This window comes from Alnus glutinosa, chromosome 12, assembly GCF_958979055.1.
Source record: "Alnus glutinosa chromosome 12, dhAlnGlut1.1, whole genome shotgun sequence".
Lineage (NCBI taxonomy): Eukaryota > Viridiplantae > Streptophyta > Magnoliopsida > Fagales > Betulaceae > Alnus > Alnus glutinosa.
Genome location: NC_084897.1, coordinates 9,500,115 through 9,526,849, shown reverse-complemented (window position 1 = coordinate 9,526,849; position 26,735 = coordinate 9,500,115). Strand labels below are relative to the sequence as shown.

Below are 26,735 nucleotides of genomic sequence, written 5' to 3'. Positions count from 1 at the left end.
TTGCATCTGTCCAAGCATAATAGCAAATCGTCTGAACGCTCTTTAGAGTTCGAGAATATCCCAGTGTTCCAGTGAATCCGTCCAAACGACGTGGCTATACCGTCCGAACGCCATTCAGTGTTTTACAAGCATTAGGGTTTCTACCTTAAGACACAGTTATGGGAAGACGGCTGCAACCGTCCGGACGATGTCCTCCATAAGGCAAGTCGTGCATACAAAGTTCAACTGACCGGACATCAGTCTTCATGGTTCGGACGATCAAGCATCATATGTGGAAATTGCGTGCACCAGTTCAACTGTCCGGACATCAGCCTTCAGGGTCCAGACACTTAAAGCCTTTTTATGGTAATTACGTGCAGCCGAAGTACAACTGTCCGGACGCTAGGGCAACCGTCCGGACGAGGCCTTATTATGGAAGCTTTCAGTGCTATTTTTGAAAGGCGGTTGCAGTTGACCGTCCAGACGCTCGGTCAAGCCGTCCGAAGACCCTCCGGTATTTTGGTCATATCGTTTTACTCAAATATCAGATTGGGACGAAATCGGCGCCGTTGGAAAGCTAATGAAAAATGTTGTAAATTGATGTTTGGAAGGCCAATAGAATCGTCCGAACGGGCCGGACGGCCCCATCCGGATGGAAACATCAAGGATCCGGACGGCCCTACCAAAATTCGATAATTTTTCAGAATTGCTTTTCTGACACGGAAACAGTTTCCCAACCGGACGCCTAAGGCTACCGTCTGGATGCGCGTGCCAGAGACTCCATTTTTTACTCGAATTAGGGCTTCTAAAGCCTATAAATAAGGGGTTCTAGGCATGCATTCGATACAAAATTCGGTGGTGAATTCCTTATAGCTTAGAGAGGGTGTTTAGGGAGATATTAAAGATCTGCTAGCTCTCTAGCTTTTTCCAGTGTGTGATTTGATCAGCTGTTAAGTCTATCTTAGGGGTTGGCCATAAGGTAAAGGATTCCATTGAAGACCCCTTCAGGTAGGAGACCTGGTTAGGAGGCGTTCGTTTTGGGTTACACGTTAGAGTTTAAGGTACGACCACTGCATCAAGGGTATGTGAGTGCTACTACTTTATAACTAGCTTTGTCTTCTGAATAGTGGATATCCTAGGTTTGACTGCTCCGGAGTGGTTTTTCTCTTAATTGAGTTTCCACTTCGTCAACAAAATATTTGTCTCCTTTAATTTCCGCATTTAATATTTTGTTGCACACTGTTCACACACACTTGTATAAATTAGAAGTCTCTTTTATTTTTCACAATCAAATAGCATCTCAAAACTATGTAGAGATATAAAAGAGAGTTCAGAGTTTGATTAGCACAGAATCTTCCTGTAGTCAGAAAGTTTGAATAGATTACTCAACTCATGCAATGCGTGTGTGTGTGAAGACTTTTCCCAAAAGGTTTGAATTTAATTGATATGACAAAAAGCAACCAGATTTTATAGACAAGAGAGAAAATCAATGAAAGATCAGTCAAAAGTCAAACCTTATTAATTACTAGGGCCTACCCACCCTCATCTGATACACTCCCCCTAAGATGCAGTACCTAATTGTTTTACTTGTACCATGAAGGACAAGGTAAAATTTTACTTGCACCATGAAGGACAAGATATATTGCTATTTCAGCACAAAAGCAATGAATATAAGCATATAACACAGAGCTTATAAGAATATCTGCTTGATTCTTTTTGGTGCTGCAACCTAGAGAAAAATGCTAGAATTTTTAGGTTCTAGGTTCAACTAGCATGTTGGTCAATTTGGTCATCTTATCAAAAACATCTATCTTATTTAGAATTTCCAGAAGCAACGAGTCAGAGAGGAAAAGATGTACCTTTGGGGAGTCTTGGATAGTGCACATTTTCATCGCATGAAGAAAGTAACTATCCAGCTTTTATAGGCTGCAGGTTCAAATGAGTGCCTGGTTTGAAAAACCTAGGCCTCGTCCGAACGGTAGACATAAGGCGTCGGGACGGACAACTGTACGATCGGCTTTCCAAAATTTTGCTAAAATTCTTTCCAGATTTGAGCCGCATCCGGACAATGTTGCCATGTCGTCCGGACGATCGCACTTTAGCTGCACGCAATTTCCATTTCAAGGCTTCGCGCGTCCGGACCAAGGGAATGGTCGTCCAGACGGTTGATCTGATGCACGCAATTTCTATATAAGTAGCTCGCAGGTTTGGACCATGAAGACTAGCGTCCGGACGTCAGAATTTTGAATGCGCGACTTGCCTTATGGATAAGCGCGTCCGGATGGGAATCCATACTGTCCGGACGGTTGCAGCGATCTTCCCATATCTGTGTTTTGGAAAGACATCCCATATCTGGTCGAACACTGAGTGTCGTCCGGATGTGCTGCTAAAACGTTCGGACGGATGCAAGCTGGAGCAGTTTGAAGCTTCTCGACACAGATGAAGGTTCGGACCGAAAGTTCTTGTCGTCCGGACGGATGATGCTTTGGACAGTTGGGCGTCCGAACGGCATATCACGTCGTCCGAATGGTTGCAAGGGATCCGATTTCTCTAAGTTAAAGATTGTGCATAATCTTCTAGAAGAACTCTGAATAGTTGAATCCCTGTTTAAATGCATCATTACATAGAAGCGATTTTGTCCAACAGAATGTAGCCAATTACAAACTAACAATTTAGGACTCATTTATGATCATCATGCGATTGCCTACTCAAACATGGAAAAATGGACAAAACCTGGCAAACTAGATGACCAATAAAGTGGGCAGCAGACCCACTGGACCACAAGTTCCCTAAGCAACTTACACCAACAACAACAAAACAAAGCTACACAGACAACTCTCAATCTTCTGAGACTAGCTTAAACCACTTCGTAACCAACAAAGAATCTATACAAATTCCTCACAATGAAAACCATCTATACAACCACAAAGTAAAAACAGTAGAAAGCTATGCACAAGAGCACCAACAGAAAGCTCAAAATCCAAAAATCGTCCACCAGAAAATCAAACCTATAGGACCAAAGCAGCAGCACACAGAAGGGACTATAACCCTCTAGAAACAGAACCAGCCAAGGGCATTTCCCACCCCAACTCCCATGCTTCATATTACAGCATGGTTACTTACAGTTGTACAAGGTCACATAAAGAAACAAAGACAAGCAAGACATGCTAGTAATTGGCAACAAAGACAACAACAATCCTATCAAGAACACTATGTGGTAGTGGTCAACACTAACTGATCAACAATAACTGATATACTCCAAAGTGATAAACTTTAAACATAAACATCAACAATAACTGATCAAAAAATGCAGGACATCAAAAAATGCAGGGGTTTTACAAAGGAGACGATAGCATTTTCAATATCACTATGTGGGGCCAAATCTTCTGGGAGCCCAAAAGGCGTCGTTAATGGCTTCCAAGGACACGAAACGCTAGGTTGGAGCAAGGAATAAGGGGTTTTACAGAGGAGACGATAGCATTTTCGCCATTTTAGTCTCAGAAGAAACAAATGGTCTCTTAGAACGGGTTTTACAAGGGTTTTGCTCACTCCGAACTCAACCCCTCCCTCAAATTAAACCAAATCACCGGGTTTGTTACAAATGCTCTAAGAAGATCAACTCACCGGGTTGGGTTCGGGCAAGGAGATCGAGATTGCTAGCTGGAGATTGAGTTGGCTGAAGTTGGTGGCGGCGGCCGGCGGAGGCGTTGTTGGAGGTGAGAAAAAACCCTAGGGCAGCGGTTCGTCCGGCGGCTGTAGCAAAGGAGAGAGAGAGCAGTGGCCGAGATCGACAGAGATCTGATATTTTATATCTAAATTTCTAGACGGTTTGACCAAAACCGTCTTAAAATTTACATTTTTGGACGGTTGTTTTTAAACTGTCTGTACATTTATGGATGTATTATTCAAACCGTCCATATTTATTTCTTTACAGACGGTTTTTTGAAAATCATCTATAATAGTTTAATACTAGACGGTTTCAGAAACCGTCTTGAAAAAAAACCATCCACAATTGGTATTTTTTTTTTTTGTAGTGACACATCTATGGCTTATTAATTGACATCATCGATCATGTTCTGCTTTTCTGTTTCTCTCTCCTCCTACACTATTTTGGGAGTGGGGTGACATTGATGGACTGTTATAACTCCATTTCTCTTGATGAAGATGGACTTGTACTTTCGATTGCTGCGCAAAACATAACATGACTGTGTTGTCTGATGGTTCCCATTTGAAGTACATTTCAAACCAGTCTTAGCCCAATAGGCTTTTAGAGATTCAAATGCTTGGGGAATGATGTGAAAGCTCTTGGCCAATTATTTAATTATTTTTTGTCCGGGTTAGTCGCTGCTCCTGTGATAACAAAGACTAGGAAGCTCATTGGAGTGGCCTCGTGATGCAGGTTAGCATAAGTTGTTGGAATTTTGTTCGAGTAATTGCTGATTTTATTGAAAGCTGGAGATGGATTTGATTTGATTTCCCTTGTAAAGTAGAACAGACTTGCCTTGTTCAATAAAATGTTGGCTTGAGAAAGTTATAACCTGCCTACAATCTGAATTAGGTTGTGCTCTGCCTCCTCTGTTATTATCAGGTAACCAGACATGGGCCTCGATGGGCTGGATCCAGGTGAGCCTCCAATGTAGTCTGTAGACACAATATAATCCAATATTTGAGGCCCTAATGAAATTCAGCTAGTGATCCAGGCTTAGGAAGTCAGGTTAGAGGGTTTATGTAAAGATATTTTGGACTTGGGCTCCAGATTCTAGTGTCAGTTGTCATGTTAGAAATTCTGTGGCAATTCCAATTAATCTTCAAATCAATTTTTAATATATATATTCAAAGATTAGTCGAGACTATCACGTCACTATCATCAAAAAAATGTCAATGGAACAAACTTAGAAGCAGTAAGAATTGTCAATGTATCTCATTCCTCGCCGGTGGAACTGAGTTGGAGTAGGCCAGGGGCAGGGAGTCTGTTTGAACAGGATCGGAAGAGGCCTCTGTCAAGTGGAGCACATGTAGGGAACAAAATACAAAATTTTCCATGCCACCGAAAGAGGAAATTTCCGAGAGGTTTCAAGAGCATTTAGTTAGACAACGTCGTTGGGAACTGAAACCTCCAGTTTCCCATTTTTCTTTGTCATCCATTGTCAAGTGCAGTTTTATTAATGGAAGAAGGTGCAAGGAAGTTGCGCAGGCGGCGGTGCACGAATTTGTACGTTGGACGGGGTCAATGTTCACATGAAATGTTTCTTGGCTTGTTGGGCACATTTAAAGATTCACGTTGCAAAGTCAACAATCAGCTACGGAAAATTAACAGCACCATATGACTTTTGTTCCCATATTAATTTTTCTAGGAAAATCAATTCCTGAAAAACGGAAAGCTTTACAGACTGACCAATCTGACAGATGCAACAAACTGCCAGTTGGAATTGTTAATTAAAAAGAGAAATTGAAAGAGAGGAAAAAGCTTCTGAAAATAAAAATATACCGAGTATTTTTGGTCTTGTTGAAAAATGTATAGGGTTATTTTTGTGTTATTGTTTTTTTTTTTTTTTTTTTTGTTGGTAGTTTAGAGCACTCTTAATGGATTTACTATTTGCAACTTTAGGCTAAAGTAGTTGAACAAAATATTAAAAATACACTCCATTGAATTCTGTAAACAAAAACTAGAATAGATTTTGCTTGGCTCCATTACATGTAGTGTTGCACTATTCACGGATGCATTCATTATTCTATCATAATCTCGCTCTCATACTCTTCTCCTTTTTTTCATTTATTTTCCCTACCGACGCCTCTACTTCTCTTGCTACCCAACAAACCTCGAGCCCTTCTTTGTCCATGCGTGTGCCTCTACCGTTTTGCTTTTGGCCCTACTTCCATTCCCGGAACTATATCTGGGCAACGTGGAGGATGGGTCACTGTCGATGGGCGACTTGTGATGGCTAGAACGGTGAATCTCGGCCCCATACCGACGGAAGAAGATGAATGCTGAATCATATGTGCAAACTAAAATGTCTTGCCTTGTAGTTGAGAGGGGAGCTTTAGAGCTGCCCTGAAATGTCTTCCCCTGTAGCTGACACTCTCAAGAAGATCAAGCTGCCTTGAAATGTCTTCCCCTATAGCTGAGAGGGGAGCTTCAGAGCTCATAACGAGAACCTAAGGGAAAGAGAAAGGGGGAGAAAGTAAACAGAGGACAGATACTAGTAGCCAGAAAGGGATCAATCAAGGGCGAACAATAGATCGATGCGCAAACTGCTAGATTTTGCTTGAGTTTGATACTGTAGCCTTTTGATTGAATGGGTAACAATTGTTTGGGTATTTCTATTGCTGTGTTCGATCTTGAGTTTTAGTCAATTCTTGATCAAATTTGCAGTTGATTTTGATTTTGTAGGTGGTTTGAGAAGCCTTTGGTTGTTTCTAATTTTGGGAGTCTCTTAATTTTTGTTTGTTGATGAAATTTTAGTAGATGACTGAATGGCTTTTGCAAATATTGGGTGTACAATTTTTTTGTATTATATTTAAAATTATGAATACCGAAAGAATTTGTTTTTTGAAATTATGTTTAAAAGGCTTGAAAAACCTGAGACAGAATTAGAAAAAATTGATTAAACCTTAGTAGAATTTGAATTCCCAAACATGTTTCTCGAAAATAATAATAATAATAATAATAATAATAATAAAAAAAAAAAAAAAAAAATGTGCTACCCAAACATGCCATTATTTTTGAAGTTTGTATACTAGTCAAAGTATCTAAAGCTCTCTCCTAAAACGCTTTGAAGTTTAAGGAAGTTGGCATCGTGTCATGTACACATCCAATAAGTAAAAGTCAGCCGACAGCCAAGATAGACTTGCTTCCCTCATTCTAGGGGCCAAGTAAAAAAATATTGATGAAAAACACCACGTAATGGACCCTTTCCTTGGCGCTTGCGATTAGAGTCCATGTATCCACCACTTACAAAAGCAGTCAATGTGAAAATCCGCCTGCACATGCTTGTAATTAGAAAAGTAAATGACTTCAAGACCAAACTACTACCCTCTTACCATGGTTAAGGGACATTTTTTTTTTGGATGATTATTAAGGGACATTGCAATACCAAAATTTCAGTACATCTGTAGATAATGGCGGTGTATTTGAAAATTTGCGCTCTTTGATCAATCAAAATTACCATTCACATTGCTAAAATGGAAAGAATTTACTAGTTGCTTGACTAAATTATAAAAAAAAAAAAAAGACTTGAGAGGCGTGTGACACAAGTTCTCCTGCCAAGCTACCTACCCCCCCTCAATCGGATATTATATAAACAAAGGTAGGCTCTGCAGTAGAATGAAGTTCTTTCCTTACTGCATCTTTTAAATTCAGTCTCTTTTCCCAAGTTATTTTTACTTCCTAATAAATACCTCGCATTATTCTGCTTCTTCATAAAATGACAGAAACAAGCATGCGAGGAAGCCATAATTTGGACAATGCTTGTAACACATCGGTCCATAACTTCACTGGAATCACTGCCTCAATCGGATATTATATAAACAAAGGTACGCTCTGCAGTAGAATGAAGTTCTTTCCTTACTGCATCTTCTAAATTCAGTCTCTTTTCCAAGTTATTTTTACTTCCTAATAAATACCTCGCATTATTCTGCTTCTTCATAAAATGACAGAAAAAGGCATGCGAGGAAGCCATAATATGGACAGTGCTTGTAACACATCAGTCCATAACTTCACTGCCATCATCAGAGCCCAGAAACGGTGGCGCATAGCAATCTGTTCCATCCGGTTCATGGTCTCTCTTGGCAGAGAGGTCGTTTTCAAAAGAAATAGCCATAATTCTGGGATCTTGAAGCCCCACTTTTTCACTACCCTCGACATTGAACCAAGCAGCTCCCACCCTGGTGAAAATGAACGTGTGCCTTGCTCCTTTGTTCCTAACATGAATCAAACAGCTCTCACAGAAATGGTGAAGGAGAAAGACTTACTAGCTCTCCGCAGCTTTGGAGGCGTACAAGGCATTGCCACTGCTCTCAAGACAGACCCTGAGAAAGGAATCCACAGCGATGATCAGGAAGTCGGCCAGCGGCGTCAAATGTTTGGTGCAAATACTTACCACAAGCCCCCTCCAAAAGGGTTCTTATTTTTTGTGGTCGATGCTTTCAAGGATACCACCATTTTCATCCTGCTGGCCTGTGCTGCCCTTTCTCTTGGTTTTGGCATCAAAGAACATGGGGCCAAGGAAGGCTGGTACGAAGGAGGAAGCATTTTCATAGCTGTCTTTCTGGTGGTGGTTGTCTCTGCCCTCAGTAACTTCAGACAGGAGAGGCAGTTCGAGAAGTTATCAAAACTGAGCAAAAATATCAAAGTTGATGTTCTTAGAGACACACACCGCCTCAAAATCTCTATCTTCGACATTGTAGTTGGAGATGTTGTCTTTCTAAATATAGGTGATCAGGTTCCTGCTGACGGATTGTTTTTAGATGGGCATTCATTGCAGATAGACGAGTCTAGCATGACAGGAGAGAGTGATCATGTGGAAGTAGATTCCACTGAGAATCCCTTCTTGTTCTCCGGATCAAAGGTGTCGGATGGGTATGCTCGAATGCTTGTTACATCGGTGGGAATGAACACTGCATGGGGTGAAATGATGAGCTCAATAACTGGTGATTCCAGTGAAATAACACCATTACAAGCACGCCTTAACAAATTAACCTCTTCTATCGGAAAGATAGGCCTTGCAGTTGCTTTACTAGTTCTTCTAGTCTTGTTAATTCGTTATTTTACAGGTAACACACAAGATAAGAATGGAAAGAGAGAGTATTATGCTGGCCAAACAGATTTAGATGATGTGTTCAATGCGGTCCTGCGCATTGTTTCTGCTGCAGTCACTATTGTGGTGGTCGCTATCCCTGAAGGTCTGCCATTGGCGGTCACGCTCACACTTGCTTACTCCATGAAGAGAATGATGGCTGATCAGGCAATGGTCAGAAAACTTTCCGCTTGTGAGACAATGGGCTCAGCAACGATAATCTGCACGGATAAAACTGGCACCTTGACATTGAATGAGATGAAAGTGACCAAGTTTTGGCTTGGCCAAGAATCCATTGAAGAAGATTCTTCAACTGTAATTGCACCAAATGTTCTTACTTTATTCCACCAAGGAGTTGGTTTGAACACAACTGGAACTATCTATAAACCTGCATCAGGATCCGAACCTGAAATTTCTGGTAGTCCAACTGAGAAAGCAATTCTCTCGTGGGCTGTTTCGCAATTGGGTATGGACACAGTAAAGCTAAAGCAAGGTTCCGCAGTTCTCCATGTTGAAACCTTCAACTCTGAGAAGAAGCGGAGTGGGGTTGCAATAAGGAAAAAGTCTGATAACACTGTCCATGTGCACTGGAAAGGTGCTGCTGAGTTAATCCTAGCAATGTGTTCAAGCTATTATGAAACTAGTGGGATTACGAAGTCCCTCAATAAAGATAGGTATAAGATTGAGAAAATAATCCAAGGCATGGGCGCTAGTAGCCTCCGATGTATTGCTTTCGCTCATAAGCAAATATCAGAAGAAGAAATGGGATGCCACGATGCTGAAAGGACTCACCGACTAAGAGAAAACGGCTTAACCTGGCTAGGGATAGTTGGTCTCAAGGATCCATGCCGGCCTGGTGTTAAGAAAGCTGTGGAGACTTGCAGAAACGCTGGGGTGGAGGTCAAAATGATCACTGGAGACAACGTTTTTACAGCAAAAGCTATAGCTACAGAATGCAGTATTCTAGATCCCAATCACCAAGTAAATAGTGAAGTGGTAGATGGTGTTGAGTTTCGAAACTACACACATGAAGAGAGAATGGAGAAAGTCGAGAAGATCCGGGTGATGGCAAGGTCATCTCCATTTGACAAGCTTCTGATGGTACAATGCTTAAAACAGAAAGGCCATGTGGTTGCAGTCACTGGAGATGGCACAAACGATGCACCTGCATTAAAAGAAGCTGATATAGGACTTTCCATGGGCATTCAAGGCACTGAAGTGGCTAAAGAAAGCTCCGATATCATCATCTTAGATGATAACTTCGCTTCTGTTGCCACAGTTTTAAGGTGGGGACGGTGTGTATACAACAATATCCAGAAATTCATCCAGTTTCAATTAACAGTGAATGTTGCAGCTCTTGTAATCAACTTTGTTGCAGCGGTTTCTGCTGGAGAGGTTCCGCTAACAGCAGTCCAGTTGCTGTGGGTAAATCTCATCATGGACACGCTGGGAGCTCTGGCCCTTGCTACGGAGCTGCCTACTGACGAGCTTATGCAGAGGTCTCCTGTGGGGCGAACAGAGCCTCTAATAACAAGTATTATGTGGAGGAACCTCTTAGCTCAAGCCTTGTTCCAGATATCAGTCCTCTTGACTTTACAGTTCAAGGGTGAGTCTCTCCTCAATGTTAGAGGGGAGGTTAAGGATACACTTATTTTCAATACTTTTGTTCTCTGTCAAGTGTTTAATGAGTTCAATTCAAGAAGCATGGAGAAGAAGAATGTTTTTAAAGGACTTCATAAGAACCGATTATTTATTGGAATTGTGGGAACTACAATTATTCTTCAGGTTGTAATGGTGGAATTTTTAAACAAGTTTGCAGATACAGAGAGATTGAATGGGTTGCAGTGGGGAGTATGCATTGCAATTGCAGCTGTGTCATGGCCACTTGGTTGGGTAGTGAAGTTCATACCTGTTTCAGATAAACTATTCCTCAATTACCCTAAGAGTGCAAAAGTGATATTCTTGAGGATTGTGAGGGTGTTTAACCGAATGAAACCCTCTTCCTCTAGGCTTGGAATTGGATGTGGGAAAAGGTAAGGCCTTAAGCACAACATGGGCAGAGTTTCCTGATTTTTTTAAATATTTTTTGGTAAAATTACCACCTAGAAATCTTACCAAAACATATAATATCCTCTCTCTAAAGCCGCTTAAAAGGTGCGACATAGCCCATGTGTCTTCTTTGTGTCATAATCTTTTTACATAGCCAGTTTGAAGCCCTAGATTGACAACCAACACTAAACTTAGGGAGATAATAAAAATATGTATTAAGAGATTTGAACCTCAAACCTATCCATAACCGCTACTTACTACCTACAGAGTTGTGGTGGACTCTAAATTTGGTAGTTTGTGGGGTGGGTGAAGTTCTAACGAGCCCCTTGGGAAGTATGGGGTGGGGGGTTTATGAAAGAACATTAGGAGGGGTTAGGGAAGTTCTCTAGTCATACCAAATTTGAGGTGGGAGATGACTCCAAGGTTAGTTTCTGGCATGATTTGTGGTGTGGGGATAAGGCCCTTAAGGAAGGCTTTCTAGAGTTATATAGCAGGGCTCACTTGGAGATTTCGAGTGGCACCAATCAATGGAATGTAAGCTTTGTTGGAGCAACTCATGATTAGAATGTGGATGTCTTTGTTTCGTTCTTCAAGGTATTGTATTTAGTTAGAGTGGGACAAGAAGGTGAAGACAAAAATTGGCGGGTTCCCTCAAAAAGATGGTTGTTTGCTGTTAGATCCTTCTGCAGTGTCTTGGTTTGGAATGAGGGCTCTTAGTTCCATTGGAAGAATGTTTGGCGGATTAAGTTTCTTTTGAGGGTGGTCTTTTTCGCTTGGTCAGCTGCCCTATGTAAGATCCTTACCACAGACAATCTGTGGAAACCAACATGTCATCGTGGTTGACAGGTGTTGTATGTGTAAAGAAATGGAGAGTTCGTGGACCATCTTCTTCTCCATTGTGAGGTTGCCGAGGCCTTGGATGTTTTCTTCAGTCGTTTTGGGTTCTCTTGGGTTATGCCGAGACGAGTAGTCAACTTATATGCGTGTTGGTGAATTGCTGGTAGCACTCGGAGTGATGCTGTGTAGAAGATGGTGCCTTTGTGTCTGTTGTGGTGTCTAAGGAGGAAAATAAATTATAGAAGTTCTGAAGATTGTACGAGGATGTTGGTTGGTCATTAGTTATCATGATTTCATTGTATGTACATGCTTTTATTGAAAAGAAAAAAAAGGCATGGTGGAATACTCTTCAGTTGGTTCCATAATCATCATGTAGGAACTATTGTTGGCTCATGATCCAGCATTTTTGTGCTCTTTATATTGTTCTAGAGTTGGGTGTGTGCCTCTCTTCTGGAAAAAGGGAAGGGAAAGAAAGAAGTGGGATTCTCTGTCGAAACACCTTATCAATTTTCAGACTCAAATCCAGGGCTTGACTGAGTTTCTTAAGTTTATATGTACGTGTAGTTACAATTTTTCTCCTAAGATTGTTCTCATTAACCATATAAAAGCTGTATCCCTGTAACATTTATAGAAGTAGAATTCAAGATGTCATTTTCTTTGAGTGGATTTTCTGTATCTTGTTACTTAAAATTTCTCCCATTGAATTTTTTGTTGTTATGCTCTACAGTTGCTCTTGCTGATCTTTCATTTTCCATTTTGCTATGGAGATTTGAAGACCTATTTGATAGCTAACCTATTCCCTTACTACTAAAGCCAATGCCCATGGGTGTTAATTTATCATTTGCATATAGATGAAAAAGGTGAATCATATCCTAGGAATTTTACTTTTTAATTTTGATATCAAGAAAATAGTTTCTTTATTACATATGTAAACTTTCTCAGAGCACAATAAGATGGGGTATTTCATTTTTTTTTTTAATTGATAAACAAGATTGGTTAGATTCGACAAACTGCTAAGGAACGTGATAGGAACCCGAAAGTTGGGAACCAGAAGAGAGAAATATGGCTTATTGTCTTGCTATATTGGGATAGAGCTGAGAGGGAAAGTAGCCCTTAGTGGCTATGCAGAATTGGCCCCAGCTTGTGCTTGCCTTAGGTAATAAAACCCTAATTGATAGATATCCCTAATACGCTACTCTTGCCTTAATTGGTACTTAACATTCCCGCCCTCTCAAGATCAACCTTCACCTCAAGGTTGGAAATTAGGGAAGCATTTGTGGAGGGAATGAGACTCTTCCCACGTAGCGTCTTCCGGGGGTAAATTAGTCCATTGGACGAGGACCTGAGTTATGGTGCGACCGCGTTTGCGGACTTGGCAACGGTCGAGGATGCGGCATGGCGAAACCTGTAGTGTGCCCTGGTCATCGAAGGAGGGTAAGTCCTGAGCTGAAACGTTGGTGTGGCCCATGACCCGCTTTAGACAAGAGACATGAAACATAGGATGGACTGTCGAGGCTGCTAGAAGTTCCAGGTGATATGCAACCTTGCCCACGCGGTTGCGGATGTGAAATGGCCCATAAAATCGAGGCACCAGCTTCAGGGATCAGCGGTTGGCAATCGAGCTTTGGCGATAAGGTTGGAGGCGGAGGAACACCATGTCACCTTCAGCAAATTCCCATTCTATGTTGATCCGCTTGCTGTTTCAAGCACTTCTGAGCCTCGGTAAAGTGCTGTTTGAGAGCTCGGAGTATGCTATCCTGGGTGGTTAATGCGTCATCCACCAGTGCCACAAAAGTGGTACCGGCCTCATATCCTGTCATGGTTGGAGGGGTTCGCCTAAAAACAGCCTCAAAGGGGGTCATTTTCGTTGAAGTATGATAGGTTGTATTGTACCAATATTTTGCCCATGACAACCACTGAACCCACTGCTTGGGTTGGGTACTGACAAAGCACCACAAGTAAGTTTCGAGACAGCGATTGTTCGTCGGTTTGGGGATGATACCCGGAACTGAGTTTCAGCTTAGTACCCTGCAAGTGGAAGAGTTCCTGCCAGAATTTAGTAGTGAAGATGCAATCGCGATCAGACACAATCGACTTAGGGAGGCCATGGAGTTTGACAATATTATCTATGAAGGCTCTTGCCACCGATGTCGCCGTATAGGGGTGCCTAAGAGCCACGAAATGGGCTGCTTTGGAGAGTCAATCGACGACCACCATGATCACAGTATAGCCACTGGAGTTCGGGAGTGCATCAATAAAATCCATGGACAACTCCGACCAGATGCAATCGGGCACAAGCAGCGGCTGCAACAACCATGCAGGGGACATGGTCTCATATTTATTGCGTTGACATACCTCGTATTCCACAATGTAGGTGTGGATATCCGATCGCATATGTGACCAATAGAAGAGCTTATTGATGTGTTGCACCATTTTCAAGTAACCGGAGTGGCCCGCGGCAAGGCTGGCATGAAGTTCATCGAGAATAATGGTCCGCCAAGGGGGAGATTGGGTTAATAACCAAGCGGCGATCATATTACAACAGCCCATCCTGCACCGAATAATGCTAGCCAAAAAATGATCATGCTGCGACTTACTGATCTTGGCATGTATCTAAGGATCCTGCTTCAATTCTTCCTTCATCCGGTCCAACCAATCCAGGTGCACATAGGATATGGCTAACAAGGATGCCGGATCCTCAAGCTGTCGGGATAGGGCGTCCGCGATTCGATTTTCGACCCCTCTTTTATATGAAATGGTGTAGTCATACCTGAGGAGCTTGGTGAGCCACTTTTGCTGTGCCGGGGTAGAGGCGCGAGCATCCAGGAAATGCTTAAGACTTTGATGGTCAGTCTTGATGATAAAGTGGCGACCAACGAGGTAAGTGCGCCATTTAGTGACCGCATGAATGATGGCCGTCATCTCCTTCTCATATGTGGAGAGATCGAGATGGCGAGGAGCTAAAGCCTTGCTCGTGAAAGCAATGGGTCAGTTGGACTGCATCAAGACAACACCGGTACCGATACCACAAGCGTCGCATTCAATAATGAACGGCTGGGAGAAATCAGGTAATGCGAGGACAAGGGTGGTGGTCATGGCTTCCTTGAGAGTCTAGAAAGCCTCTTCGGCAGCCGGATTCCAGGCAAAGTTCCCTTTCTTGAGAAGGTAAGTGAGAAGCATGCAAATTTTCCCATAATCCCGGACAAACTTCCAATAATAGCCCGTGAGCCCGAGGAAACCACGCAGCCTGGTGATAGTTTTTGGGACGGGCCAATCGAGCATGCTGTGAATTTTGGCAGGATCGGCAGCGACTCCTTCTTTAGAGATGATGTGAACAAGATACTCCACTTGTTCCACCCCGAACAAGCATTTAGATCTTTTGACGAATAGGTGATGTTGCTGGAGTTGCAACAACGTCGTCTCGAGATGTTGAAGATAAGACTCCCAAGTAGGGTTGTAAACCAAAATATCTTCTAGAAAAACCAAAAGAAATTTCCGCAGAAATGGGTGAACTACCTCGTCCATCAAATGTTGGAAGGTAGATGGTGCATTGGTGAGGCCAAAGGGCATGACCAAGAACTCCTAGTTGTAATATCCCATATTTTAAGATATTAAATAAAATATCTTAAAATAAGATTTTAAGACCTAATAATATAAATAGAATAAATATGAATATTTATTAGATAAATATTCATCAATCTTTTTAAGTGGAAATGTTTATAAGATTAAATATTTACTAGAAATATAATAATGGATCTAATTTATTAAAAATATTTAAATAAAAGAAAATTTGGATGAACAGTATGTCGATCGATCCACCAAAACTATCGATTGATCCACTTACTATTCATGTCGATCGATCGAGGGTGAACAGTGTGTCGATCGATCCACCAAAAAAGTCGATCGATCGACTTTTGCAAGAAACAGATTAATACCAAATCTCCCCAAATCTTCTTCCTACCCATTGGATACGATCGTTTTGGAGCAATCTTGGCCGTCCATTTCACTATATAAGGAACCCAATACTTTCATCACATCTCATTTCTCTTAATTCTCTCCCAAAACTCTCTCAATTTCTCTCCCAATCTCTCTCAAATTCTGTCTCTCTTTTTCAATTTTGAGTCCAGCAACAGAGGTAGAAGAAATCCGAAGCTCTCTCTCTCCCGTGGGTAAGTCTCTCTTTCTCCCAAGCTCTTTATCTCCCTTCTTCTCCATTTCTATTTCTCTATCTCTCTCTCGGCTCTACTATGAAGGAAGAAGAAGAAAAATAAGAAGAGAAGAAGAAGAAGAGAAAAAGAAAATGATATTTAGTTTTTAATTAAAGTTTTGTTTTAATAGTGTAATTTTATGAGTTATTTGTTAAGTAATCTAACGTTTTTAAAATGTGTTTTAAACAGGGTATTTCAAGCGGAGTATTGAAATATAAAAATATGCCGTTATGATGCCCGAGTGAAAAATACATCATTTTACAAAAATGCCATTATGCTACACAAATACTTTTAAGTATTCTAGGCATTTATTATATTAATGCCGTTACTCTGCTCAATTTTATAAGGTTAAAATAAGAAATAAGTACGAAGTTATTTTATTATACTTGTGTTTAAAGTATAAAACTCGTTAATTATATTAACGTATTTATTAAGTTTATTTGATATAAAAAATAAATACATATGCTTTTTTTCTTTTTCTTTTTGATAAGGTAAATATATATGTTTTTTAATGTTAAAGCTTTTATAATGCCAGTTTAACTAAAATGGGTATTTTGGTTACTATTTATAAATACTATTATAATGCTCGCATGAAATATATGGTATTATAATTAAACCATTATAATATCTAAGCGACATTAGAAATTGAGATAAGTGATTTAAAAGTCGAAAGTGAAAAACGTGGTAAAATAGGTTTCTTAGCAAATTCTTACAAACACACTACCACATGTACAAAATTGTATTGCAGTGAGCACGTGTGAATATTGTCTAAAGCAGGAAATAACTGTGAGTATTTCTTATTCACTGAGGGTGATGCTGAATTTCCATAATGTTGTGGTTTCTGTTTTATTTAATTGTTTGCGCATGTGGAATTTGCATATTTTGTTATTTTAATTAATAAATTTAATTATAAAAGAGTTGGGAGTGACGTCTGCCTGAGCCAAAAATATTAATAAATAAAAGAGTAGGGAGTTACGTCTGCCTGTGCCAAAAAGATAATAAATTATTAGAGTGACGTCTCCTTAGAACTCGCTAAACAGGAGTTACGTCTCCTATCATCCGCTAAACGGGAATTACGTCTCCTAGACTCTATTAAATGGAATTACGTTTCCTTGAATCTATGTGTTAGAGTTACGTCTCTATAAGATTAAATGCAAGAAGCTCATGATTTATTTTATAATAAGACTGTGCATATAAAACTGTCATTACTCTATATTATTTCATTGTATTGCATTTACTTAAATAAATCAGTAATCATATTATTATTGAAAACAGTGGACTCACTAGGTATTTTTGTATTATTGTTTCTCTTTGTATTATATATTAATATAGATTATGAAGAAGAAGAGTATCAGGATTGTCGAGACCTTTAGGTGATCCTGGTAGCAATGTATGAGGCTGGGATGCCTCCCAGTTTTGTGGACTACTATATCTAGTCCATTATTATTATTATATTCGGAAAAAAATATTTATATATTTATTCCGAGTTCTTTGATTGTAAATTATCTGTGCCATACATGGCACAAATACTATTTTAATATATTTTGAAGTATTTTTGTTAGAAGCTCTGCCGTGTTATTCAATCAAACTCTATTGGAAATATTATATTCCACTGCCAATTTATTACTCTAAATGAAATTTTCACTTACGCCTTTTTGCAAAAGGCGGGGCATTACACTAGTTATTCATGCGTCCGGAATGTTGTCTTTGAACCCTGTCGTGGACTCAGATTTGATGGTATCCGGAACGTAAGTCAAGCTTGAAGAAATAACACGCACCATGCAATTCGTCTAGAAGCTTGTCGATCATCGATATGGGAAACTTGTCCTTAACCGTGATTTGGTTGAGAGCCCGATAATCCACACACATCTGCCATGTACCATCCTTGCTTACTAATAAGACCGGGGAAGAATAGGGGCTATGGCTAGGTCAGATAAGCCTGGTCTCTAGTAGTGCCTTAACTGCCCGTTCAATCTCATCCTTCTAGATTTGGGCATACCGGTAAGGGCGCATGTTGGTAGGAGCGCTGTCTAGCAATAGCGAAATTTGATGGTCGGGTGAATGCCGAGGAGGCAGCAACATAGGCTCAGCAAAGAGGTGACTAAACCAGTCCAAGAGAAGTTGCAGCTTCGGTGCGGCCGGGTGAACCGAGGCGGTGATCTCCAGCAGCTCGGCATCTATGATCCATCTCGGTTGGACCAGTAAACTGCTCACCGGGCTCTTTTTTTTTTTTTTTTTTCCAGACTTGCTCCATGGTGCGAACTCCTATCTCGTGGACAGGTGGTATCTTGTTGCCCATGATTTTGTACCGCTGACTCCCCACTGTAAACACCATGCTCAATTTCGAGAAATCCTAGAAAATAGGACTCAAGGTGTGAAGCCATTGAGCACCCAACACCATGTCACAACCTCCTAGTGGCAAGATATAGAAATCGGCTGAAAAAGAGGGGTTCTGCAATTTAACTAGCATGCCCAGACAACACTCGGTGCTTGTCAGTTTGCCCCCATCTGCAATACGTACCTCCAACACTGCATCAATATCGACCTAGCAAAGAAGACGTCGCACCACCCAGGGATGGAGGAAATTGTGCATGCTTCCGAAGTCGACTAGTGCCGTGAGTGGCTGCCACTTGACGTACAGCGTGACTCACATGGTTTGTGGGGTTGTTGCACCGGCCAGGGCAGCAACGGATATCTCCAATACCTTTACTGTTTCTGCATCTTCAAAAACGTCGTCTACATCTTCGCTGTTGTATCGTCAACGTCAATGAGGAAGAGAGTCTTCTGTTTGCACTAATGTCCCACTTCCCAGCGCTCATCACAATTATAGAAAAGATTCTTGAGTTGTCTCTCCGTGGCTTCAATAGGAGTTAGCCGTTTGATCGGTGGAAGTTTTTGGGCAACAGGGGCCATGGGCCCAATGGTGGTCTTGGTGAAGTTTTTGGACGGGGGGCTTGCGGGTCTGCCGCTCCTCCTGTAACTGGGCTACGCCGATGGTTAAGGTCAAGGAAGTGGGTCAAAACATCTTGACATTCAGACGGTGATAAATGATGAATGTTACACATTCAAGCCCCTTAATTTACATATGTTAAGATCTTAGTTTTGTTATAATTTGATGTTTTGTGTTGTTTTTGTGTTTTCTTGTATTTTACAGGTTTTAGAAGAAAAACCGATCAAATTCCAAGATTATAATGAAGTCAGCAAACTCACTTTTGGATAGATTCAAACTCCAAATCAATTTTGAATTTAAGGAAAGAGAAGTTGGCAAAAATTCGTTATCTTTGGAAAGAATCCAGAATGAGTACGTCTCAGTAATTTAATCATATCTTTCGACTCAAGTATCAGATTGCAACAAAATTGGTGGCGTTGGAAAGCTAATAAGAAAGGCAATAAATATGTCAGAAATAGGTTTTTCCTAATTCGGACGTTTTCCATGCCAAAATCGCCCCGCAATAAAAGACTGCAAATTTGTACGAATTTTGGAATCCTTTTCCTACTTGGATAGAAATTTCAGAAAAGGAGAAGACTTGTAATTATTCTTTTTGGACTAGAAAACCTACTTAGAATTGTAATAGGAATTCTAGAGCTTCTAAAGCTTCTCTAATCCCTATAAATAGGCCGCTAGCCTTTGAAGAAAGACACACAAACTTGGAGGAAGAATCAAAGACTACATCAAGGAGGTTCTTTCTAGTTTTTATTTTCTTCCTTTATTTATTTTCTGTATGTATATAATTTTAGTTTATATTAGTTGTAACTAATACTTTAGTTAGGCCTCGATTGAAGCCCTAATCATGTCTTTTTAAGTTTTTCAATTTGCCTTGCTACAATTTATATATTGATGTTTAACTTGATTAATTCTAGTTTCTTGAATTCCTCATATGTTTATGTTTGGCCATCATATACATGTGGTATGGATTTGTTATTTATGTCAATTTGGATGACCGAGTCCTAGGCATAATAGAGTAACGAAAGAACCCCGACACAGGTTCTTAGATTAATCAATATAAAGACAACTGGAATAGATATCATATTCCAATCTGAGTGTGTTTACCGATTTCCATAGATTTATGCTTCCTTGAAGAATTACTTAGTAAATACCATGCTAAATCCTTCAAGGAAGAAAAGAGTTAGAGTAGATACCATGCCTAACTCGTTGCTTAGGGAAATCAATAGCTTTAGGAGAAGATACCATTCCCTTGTGGCTGGTAAACATTAAGCATCATGTTATGATTGTAGTATTGTGCATATTGCGAATCTTATTTGAGTATGATTAGCGGTGGATATCGAAGCCCTACCTTTTCTTCATAGTATTTTTAATTCAATCTTTTATCCCGTCTTATTCAACATATCGCTTTTAGGAATTTCTCTTTAAATACAATTTATACCAATCCTCGTGGGAATGATCTCGTATTTGCCTGCTATACTATTGTTTTGATCTTGTGCACTTGCGAGTAAAACGTACAAGTATTTGCCTATTTATTTAGGTAGATATTTGCACAACAGACGGATCTCTTCCTTCAAACCACCAATGAAGCAACTAATCAAGAATGGCTCACTCAAGCCGAACACCTGTGTGGCCAGCCTCTCGAATTCGGTTTGGTACTCCCGAATACTACCTGTCTGCTGCAATTTCACCAGAGCTTTCGCAGAGTCGTCATACTCCGTTGGCTCGAAACGGGTCAAGAGAGCCTTGGAGAATTCCTGCATGCTACCATGGGGTTGGCAGCCATCGCCCATCGATACTACTATAGAGACTCTCCTTCCAGATGAAAGGAAGCAATGCGAATCTACTGTGCTGGCTGGGTCTGATGGTATTCGAAGAATTGCTCTGCTCGGTATAGCCATCCCAAAGGATCGCCACCATCGAAACTCAGCAAGTCAAGGCCTAATGCCCAAGTGTGGATGGAGTTGTAATGTCGCGCGGCTCGAGGTTGGGTCCTGTACCGGAGTTGGAGTTCGGTTCATGGGGCAGTGGAGGGGGTGTTGGAGCACCACCATTAGCACGGCCACCGCTGGAATCCGATTCCAGCCGTTGAACGCTGGTGGACAGCCAATCGCACTTCAGATGGAGGGCTAAAAGGACTTCAGCCATCTCCTTCATTTGCTGTTCGGACCGCTTCATTTGTTGCTCCGAACGTCCCATGAAGCGAATGATGTCTTGATCCATTTGCTGTTTTTGCTTGCGAGAATCATACACCAGATCATAGTTTCTAATACCAAGATGAAAGGAACCTGAAAGTTGGGAACCAAAAGAGAGAACTTTTATTGATAATTCATAGATGATTAGCTCATAGGCTAGGGTTGCATTTATAGGAGAGATTATTTGGTAAACAAGGAAAGAAATATGGCTTATTGTCTTGCTATATTGGGATAGAGCTGAGAAGGAAAGTAGCCGTTAGTGGCTATGCAGAATTGGCGTCGGCTGGTGCTTGCCTTAGGTCCTAATTGATAGATATCCCTAATATGCTACTCTTGCCTTAATTAGTACTTAACAGAATGCCACATGGCTATGATTTAAGATTAAACAAAGCAACTACTTATCAAAATATAAAGAGTAATGCTACATATTATACCCATATCCTAATAGGTTGATGTAGCAATGCTCATCCACCCTTGGATTATTAGCCTTGTTTAAAAAAAAAAAAAGAAGAAGTTTTCAAGCAACTACTGATCAGATTTTCCTAAGGCTAGGTGGCAATGCCGTAGCCACCAAGCAGCCCCCAGCCGGCTGGAATAAGGATTATAATTTTCCATATATTATTTCCCTAAGAGTTTTAGCTAATAAGGAATGTATTTTCCCTTAGTTTATTACCTTCCTAGTTATTTTCAAGCATGTTGCAATGACGGTTAAACCTAATGGTTATATCTTATAACCTAGCCGTTTTCTATAAAAGTGTAATCCTAGTCAATAAAATATCATGCTGAATATTAACAAACCTAGAACATTTTTGGTGTTTTAGAAGGTCACGACTCCCTTGAAGTAGCCATTGAAAATCACGGCTCTCTCGAAGTAGCCCATATCCTTTTTCTTTGTTCTTTTTATTATTTGATTGCATCAAGTGGTATCATAGCTAAGGTTCCTCTCTCTTTAACAAGAAATTGTTAAACCTTGAGGCTCGGTTTCCCTCAAAGAAACCAGAAAAAAAAAAAAAAAAAAAAAAATCGAGAAGAATTCCAGTTATTCACCATAGGCCATTCCTGCAACAAGAGCATGGCCTACCAAGATTTTTCATTAGAAGCAAGGCCGGCTACCGGTTCATTGTCGTCTGGTCAAGCTGGAGCAGTCTGTGAACACCTTGACAGTAGAAAACCAGCAACTTATGGCCCAGATTACTGAAGCTTTTGATATGATAGCCATTCGGGACCTATGCGAAGCTGGGGAGAACGGCAGACGAGACCACGTGCGGAAGATGGAGAAGATTTCCAGGCAAGAGAAAGGCTCGTTTCAATGGGGAAGATGATGCAATCAAATAATAAAAATAAACAAAAGAAAAGGTATGGGCTACTTCGAGAGAGCCCCTTAATCTCCAAAACAACCAAAAAGGTCTAGGTTTTCATAATATTCAGCATGTTTATTCATTGAGTAGGATTACACTTAAATAGATGACGGCTAGGTCATAAGACTTAACCATTAGGTCTAGCCGTCATAACACATTGTAGGAAAATAAACTAAGAATGGAAAATATATTCTTTATTTAGCTAAAACACTTAAGGACTAATATATGGAAATTATACTCCTTATTCTCTGCTGTCTTGGGGGTTCGGTTCTGCCACGTGTGCTGCCACGTAAGCCCTAAAATTCTGAACGTATCATCCCTCTCCCCTAACATCTTCCTTGTCCCCAAGGAAGAAATCAAGAATTTGAACTTGGACCATGTCTTGATCTTCCCATGTAGCTTCTGCCTGGTCAAATTTCCTGAACACAAACCTTTGCACAGAGTCAGAAGATTCTTTTTGATATATCTCTGTAGCATTTGGGCCACGATCTCCAGTATGGCAGTTTGGTATGTGCAATCTCCTTGTTCAGTTTCTGCCCAAAGTAGCCACTTCATTCTACCACCAAACTCAAAAAGATCCAGCAAACCCGAAATCAGAAAAGCATAACCATCTAAAAACCCAGGCGCTTGAGATTGGCCATTCCTTGTTGCTTCCTTTCTTAGAACTTCAGTCTCGTCTAGGGGAACATCTGGGACCACAAGCCCTTGTATTCCAACGTCTTTTATAGTGAACATGAACTTTCCAACACCACGCTTGAGAATTGGATTATAACATGAAAATAGTGCAATTGGACAAGATAATTGCGGGATTACCTTGGCTTTCTTGTTTTTGGTTTGTGTCTCTTTCTTGTAGAACCAAACCCAAACAAAAGCTCTCTTCTTAATCTCTTTCGCACCACAATGAACACGAATGACTCCCAAAGGCATGGAGGCGTGACGTGAGTTGATGACGGCGCGTTTGGAAGGTTGGGTATGATGCCTTCTAAATTTACAGCCGAGGTGGGCTAATTTGCGGCTGGACGACGGCGGTTCGGTGGGACGCCGGTGTGGATAGATTTTTGTTGCTTCAACTGCTCTTTTCTTTCTCTTTTTTGTGATGATGGCAGCCGGTGAGGTGGGTGTTATGGGTGGGGCTTGGCTCACCGGAGCGGTGTGTGATGGAGAAAAGCTTTCAATTCTTTTCTTGATCTCCTCCATCCGTTTGCTCGCTTCTTCTTTGTACGCGAGGAATTCTGACCGCATCTTGTCTAGCCTCGCTCGTTCCTCTTCATTCCAGAAAGATATGGTGATGATGTGGATCGGAGATTGTTGTAGAAAACAATCAACCCTGGCTCTGATACCACTTGATGCAATCAAATAATAAAAAGGAACAAAAGAAAAGATATGGGCTACTTCGAGAGAGCCTTGATCTCCAAAACAACCAAAAAGGTCTAGGTTTTCATAATATTCAGCATGTTTATTCATTGAGTAGGATTACACTTAAATAGATGACGGCTAGGTCATAAGACTTAACCATTAGGTCTAGCCGTCATAACACATTGCAGGAAAATAAACTAAGAATGGAAAATATATTCCTTATTTAGCTAAAACACTTAAGGAAATAATATATGGAGATTATACTCCTTATTCTCTGCTGTCTTGGGGGTTCGGTACTACCACGTGTGCTGTCACGTAAGCCCTAAAATTCTGAACGTATCAGAAGAAGACCTAACCATCTGGGTTTGTAGGGTCGAGCAATTTTTCAGGTTCCAAGGAACCAACGAGGAGGACACTCCGAAGATTTCCTTGCATGCCATTACCAGTAAGGACCCCACATAAACCATGAAGACTTATGGGAGGATTGAGCTGTCAAAATTTTTAGTACTCATTGATTCGGGCAGCCCTCTTATTTTCATGAGTTTATCCCTTGCCCGCATGTTAAAATTATAACCTGTAGAGGAGGGAGGGATGGACGTGACCATCGCCTCAGGGGAAAAGATCCACAGCCTTGGTAAGTGTGTTCAAGTTCCAGTAGAATTGCAAAGCATGACTTTTACCATAGACTTCCATATTCTGCCATTGGAAGATTATGAAGTTGTGCTAGGCACTCAATGGTTGCGAATTTTAGGGCCCATCTGCTGGGATTTTGAGACCTTAGAGATGCAGTTTGTGTGGGATAAGGTGCCAATAATATTACATGGCATTAAAGGTAAGTCGTACATGTCAAAAGAATTCCTGTCTCTCTATTTAGAAGCAGCCGAAAACAGTAAGGAGATGCTGGAGCAGAATGTGAAGGAAAAAGAAGAGAGGAAGCACGGGTTGGAAGAGCATGGAGTGACTTTTACAAAACCAGAATTGAAACCGAATAGGAAGAAGAGATGGAGCCAAGGTTGGAAGGGCAGGGAGTGAATTGTGCAAAACTGGAACTCTTCCATGGGGATAAGGAAGTTTTTAGGGGGGAGAAATGATACGTTCAGATTTTCCTAAGGCTAGGTGGCAATGCTGTAGCCACCAAGCAGCCCCCAACCAACTGGAATAAGAAGTATAATTCTCCATATATTATTTCCCTAAGTGTTTTAGCTAATAAGGAATGTATTTTTCCTTAGTTTATTTCATTCCTAGTTATTTTCCTGCATGATGTAATGACGGTTAGACCTAATGGTTATATTTTATGACCTAGTCGTCTTCTATATAAGTGTATCCCTAATCAATAAAAAATCATGCTAAATATTAACAAACCTATAACATTTTTTGCGTCATAGGAGGTCATGGCTCTCTCAAAGTAGCCATTGGAGATCACGGCTCTCTCGAAGTAACCTATATCTTTTTTTTTTTCTTTTCTTTTTATTTGATTGCATCAGATGGACACTATCACATCAGCCCAATGAAATGGAGATAAGATGGGGGTCTAGTATTTAGTATTACTCAAATATTAAACAGAGCTGCTATAGATCTAAAATGTCAAGCTTATGACCCAACAGATCATGGATATCAAAAGTTCAATCAAACAGAAATAGAGGACCATTTGAATCCATGAAATTAAAATGTGGAATCGTTCGACTCTATAGCCTTCTTAAAATTGTAAAAGAGAAACTGAAACCTACAAAACAGGAATTACGATGAGCATGATCATTTGATCAAGATCACCCAGATGCTGGTTCGATCTCCTAGCATCAAAGACTTAAAAATTCTTATTACATTAAGGCAAGAAATAATTCAATTCGTGTACAAACTAGTAATTGTCTTTGACAAGGGAACAAAGTAAGATCATCTACCACAAGCCTAGTATATGTGGAAACTTCTAGAACACAAAATTCATCTTTCTATGCAATCATTTCAAGAATCAGCATGTATGAACTGGAATAAATAGGAACTAGGAAGCGGATGGACTCACATTGGCTAAATACTGCTAAGTAAGAGAAACAAGCATCCTCCCCTTAATGGCCGGACTTATTCCTGTTTACCTGCAACCAAATTTTCCATGCAAAGGGCATAGTCAAACAAATACAAGGCTGCTTTTGGTGGCTTGGAAAGGGAGAATGCAGTCCCAGATTCATACTCTGGTCGCTTTCTATTCCGATGGATTTGGATTGCATTAGAATTCTCACAAAAATAAAAAAGCTCCAGATACAAGCAGCAGGATTTTTTGAATTTTACAGTACCGGAATCCAAACCAACTCCAATTTTGCAAGACCAAACATGGGCATCATTGTTTATCGCCTAATTAAGATATAGAAAAATAGGGCCTTGGTCCAAACCAGATTTTTACCAACAAGATTCTAACGAAAACCATTAGACACATCTGAATCACCCATTTTTATTTTTTTTTTCACCCAATAGAACCCCAAAAAATATAATTAAACTGGAAGAAGAAGAAGAAGAAGAAGAAGAGAATAAATGAAAAGAAAAGGCTTCATAAAGAAATAGCTAACGGAGATGGGAGACTTTTTTTCTTTTTCTGAGTAAAAGAGACGGCAGACTCACAACGCAAAGAAACAGCTACGTCACCGTCGTTCTTCTCCAACCGCACCGGACTCAAAGACAAGCACCTTTGTCCAATCAGAACCGTGCCAGTTTCCCATGCTTTGCTACCGAAAGAGATATTTTGGTAAAAGACTGTGGAGTTGATTTGTTTTTTTTTTGTTTTTTTTTTAAGTAATACTGATTGGTTTGATATAAAGTATAAATAATTTTTATGGAAAAGAGAAAAAAAAAAATTGTATTGTAATAAATTTTTTTATTTGAATAATAATAAAAATTTATTGATATGATATAAAAATGAAAAAAAATGAAATTTTTTTTAAAAAGTAAAAATAAATGAGAAAAATAAAATGTTTGCAGGTACAAAATGTGATCAGATTTTATTTTTTTTAATAAAAACCCATTTAGGG

General features: G+C 40.3%; 1 protein-coding gene and 1 long non-coding RNA gene across 3 annotated transcripts; one reads left to right on the top strand and one right to left on the bottom strand.

Annotated features, from left to right (window-relative positions):
• Window positions 1-6,616: 6,616 nt before the first annotated feature.
• On the bottom strand, window positions 6,617-26,469 carry LOC133851126 (uncharacterized). Of its 2 annotated transcripts, XR_009895744.1 has the most exons (3): window positions 26,329-26,459; window positions 25,739-25,808; window positions 6,617-6,960 (listed from the first exon to the last, which is right to left on the bottom strand). It is a non-coding gene; the product is annotated as an uncharacterized LOC133851126 (long non-coding RNA). The 2 variants fall into 2 exon arrangements; XR_009895745.1 differs by having other exon boundaries at window positions 25,739-26,469.
• On the top strand, window positions 7,312-12,313 carry LOC133851124 (calcium-transporting ATPase 12, plasma membrane-type-like). Its single transcript, XM_062287436.1, has 2 exons — window positions 7,312-7,512; window positions 7,636-12,313. Exons 1-2 carry the CDS (start codon window positions 7,404-7,406, stop codon window positions 10,809-10,811), a joined length of 3,285 nt encoding a protein of 1,094 aa, XP_062143420.1. The 5' UTR covers window positions 7,312-7,403; the 3' UTR covers window positions 10,812-12,313.
• Window positions 26,470-26,735: the final 266 nt, after the last annotated feature.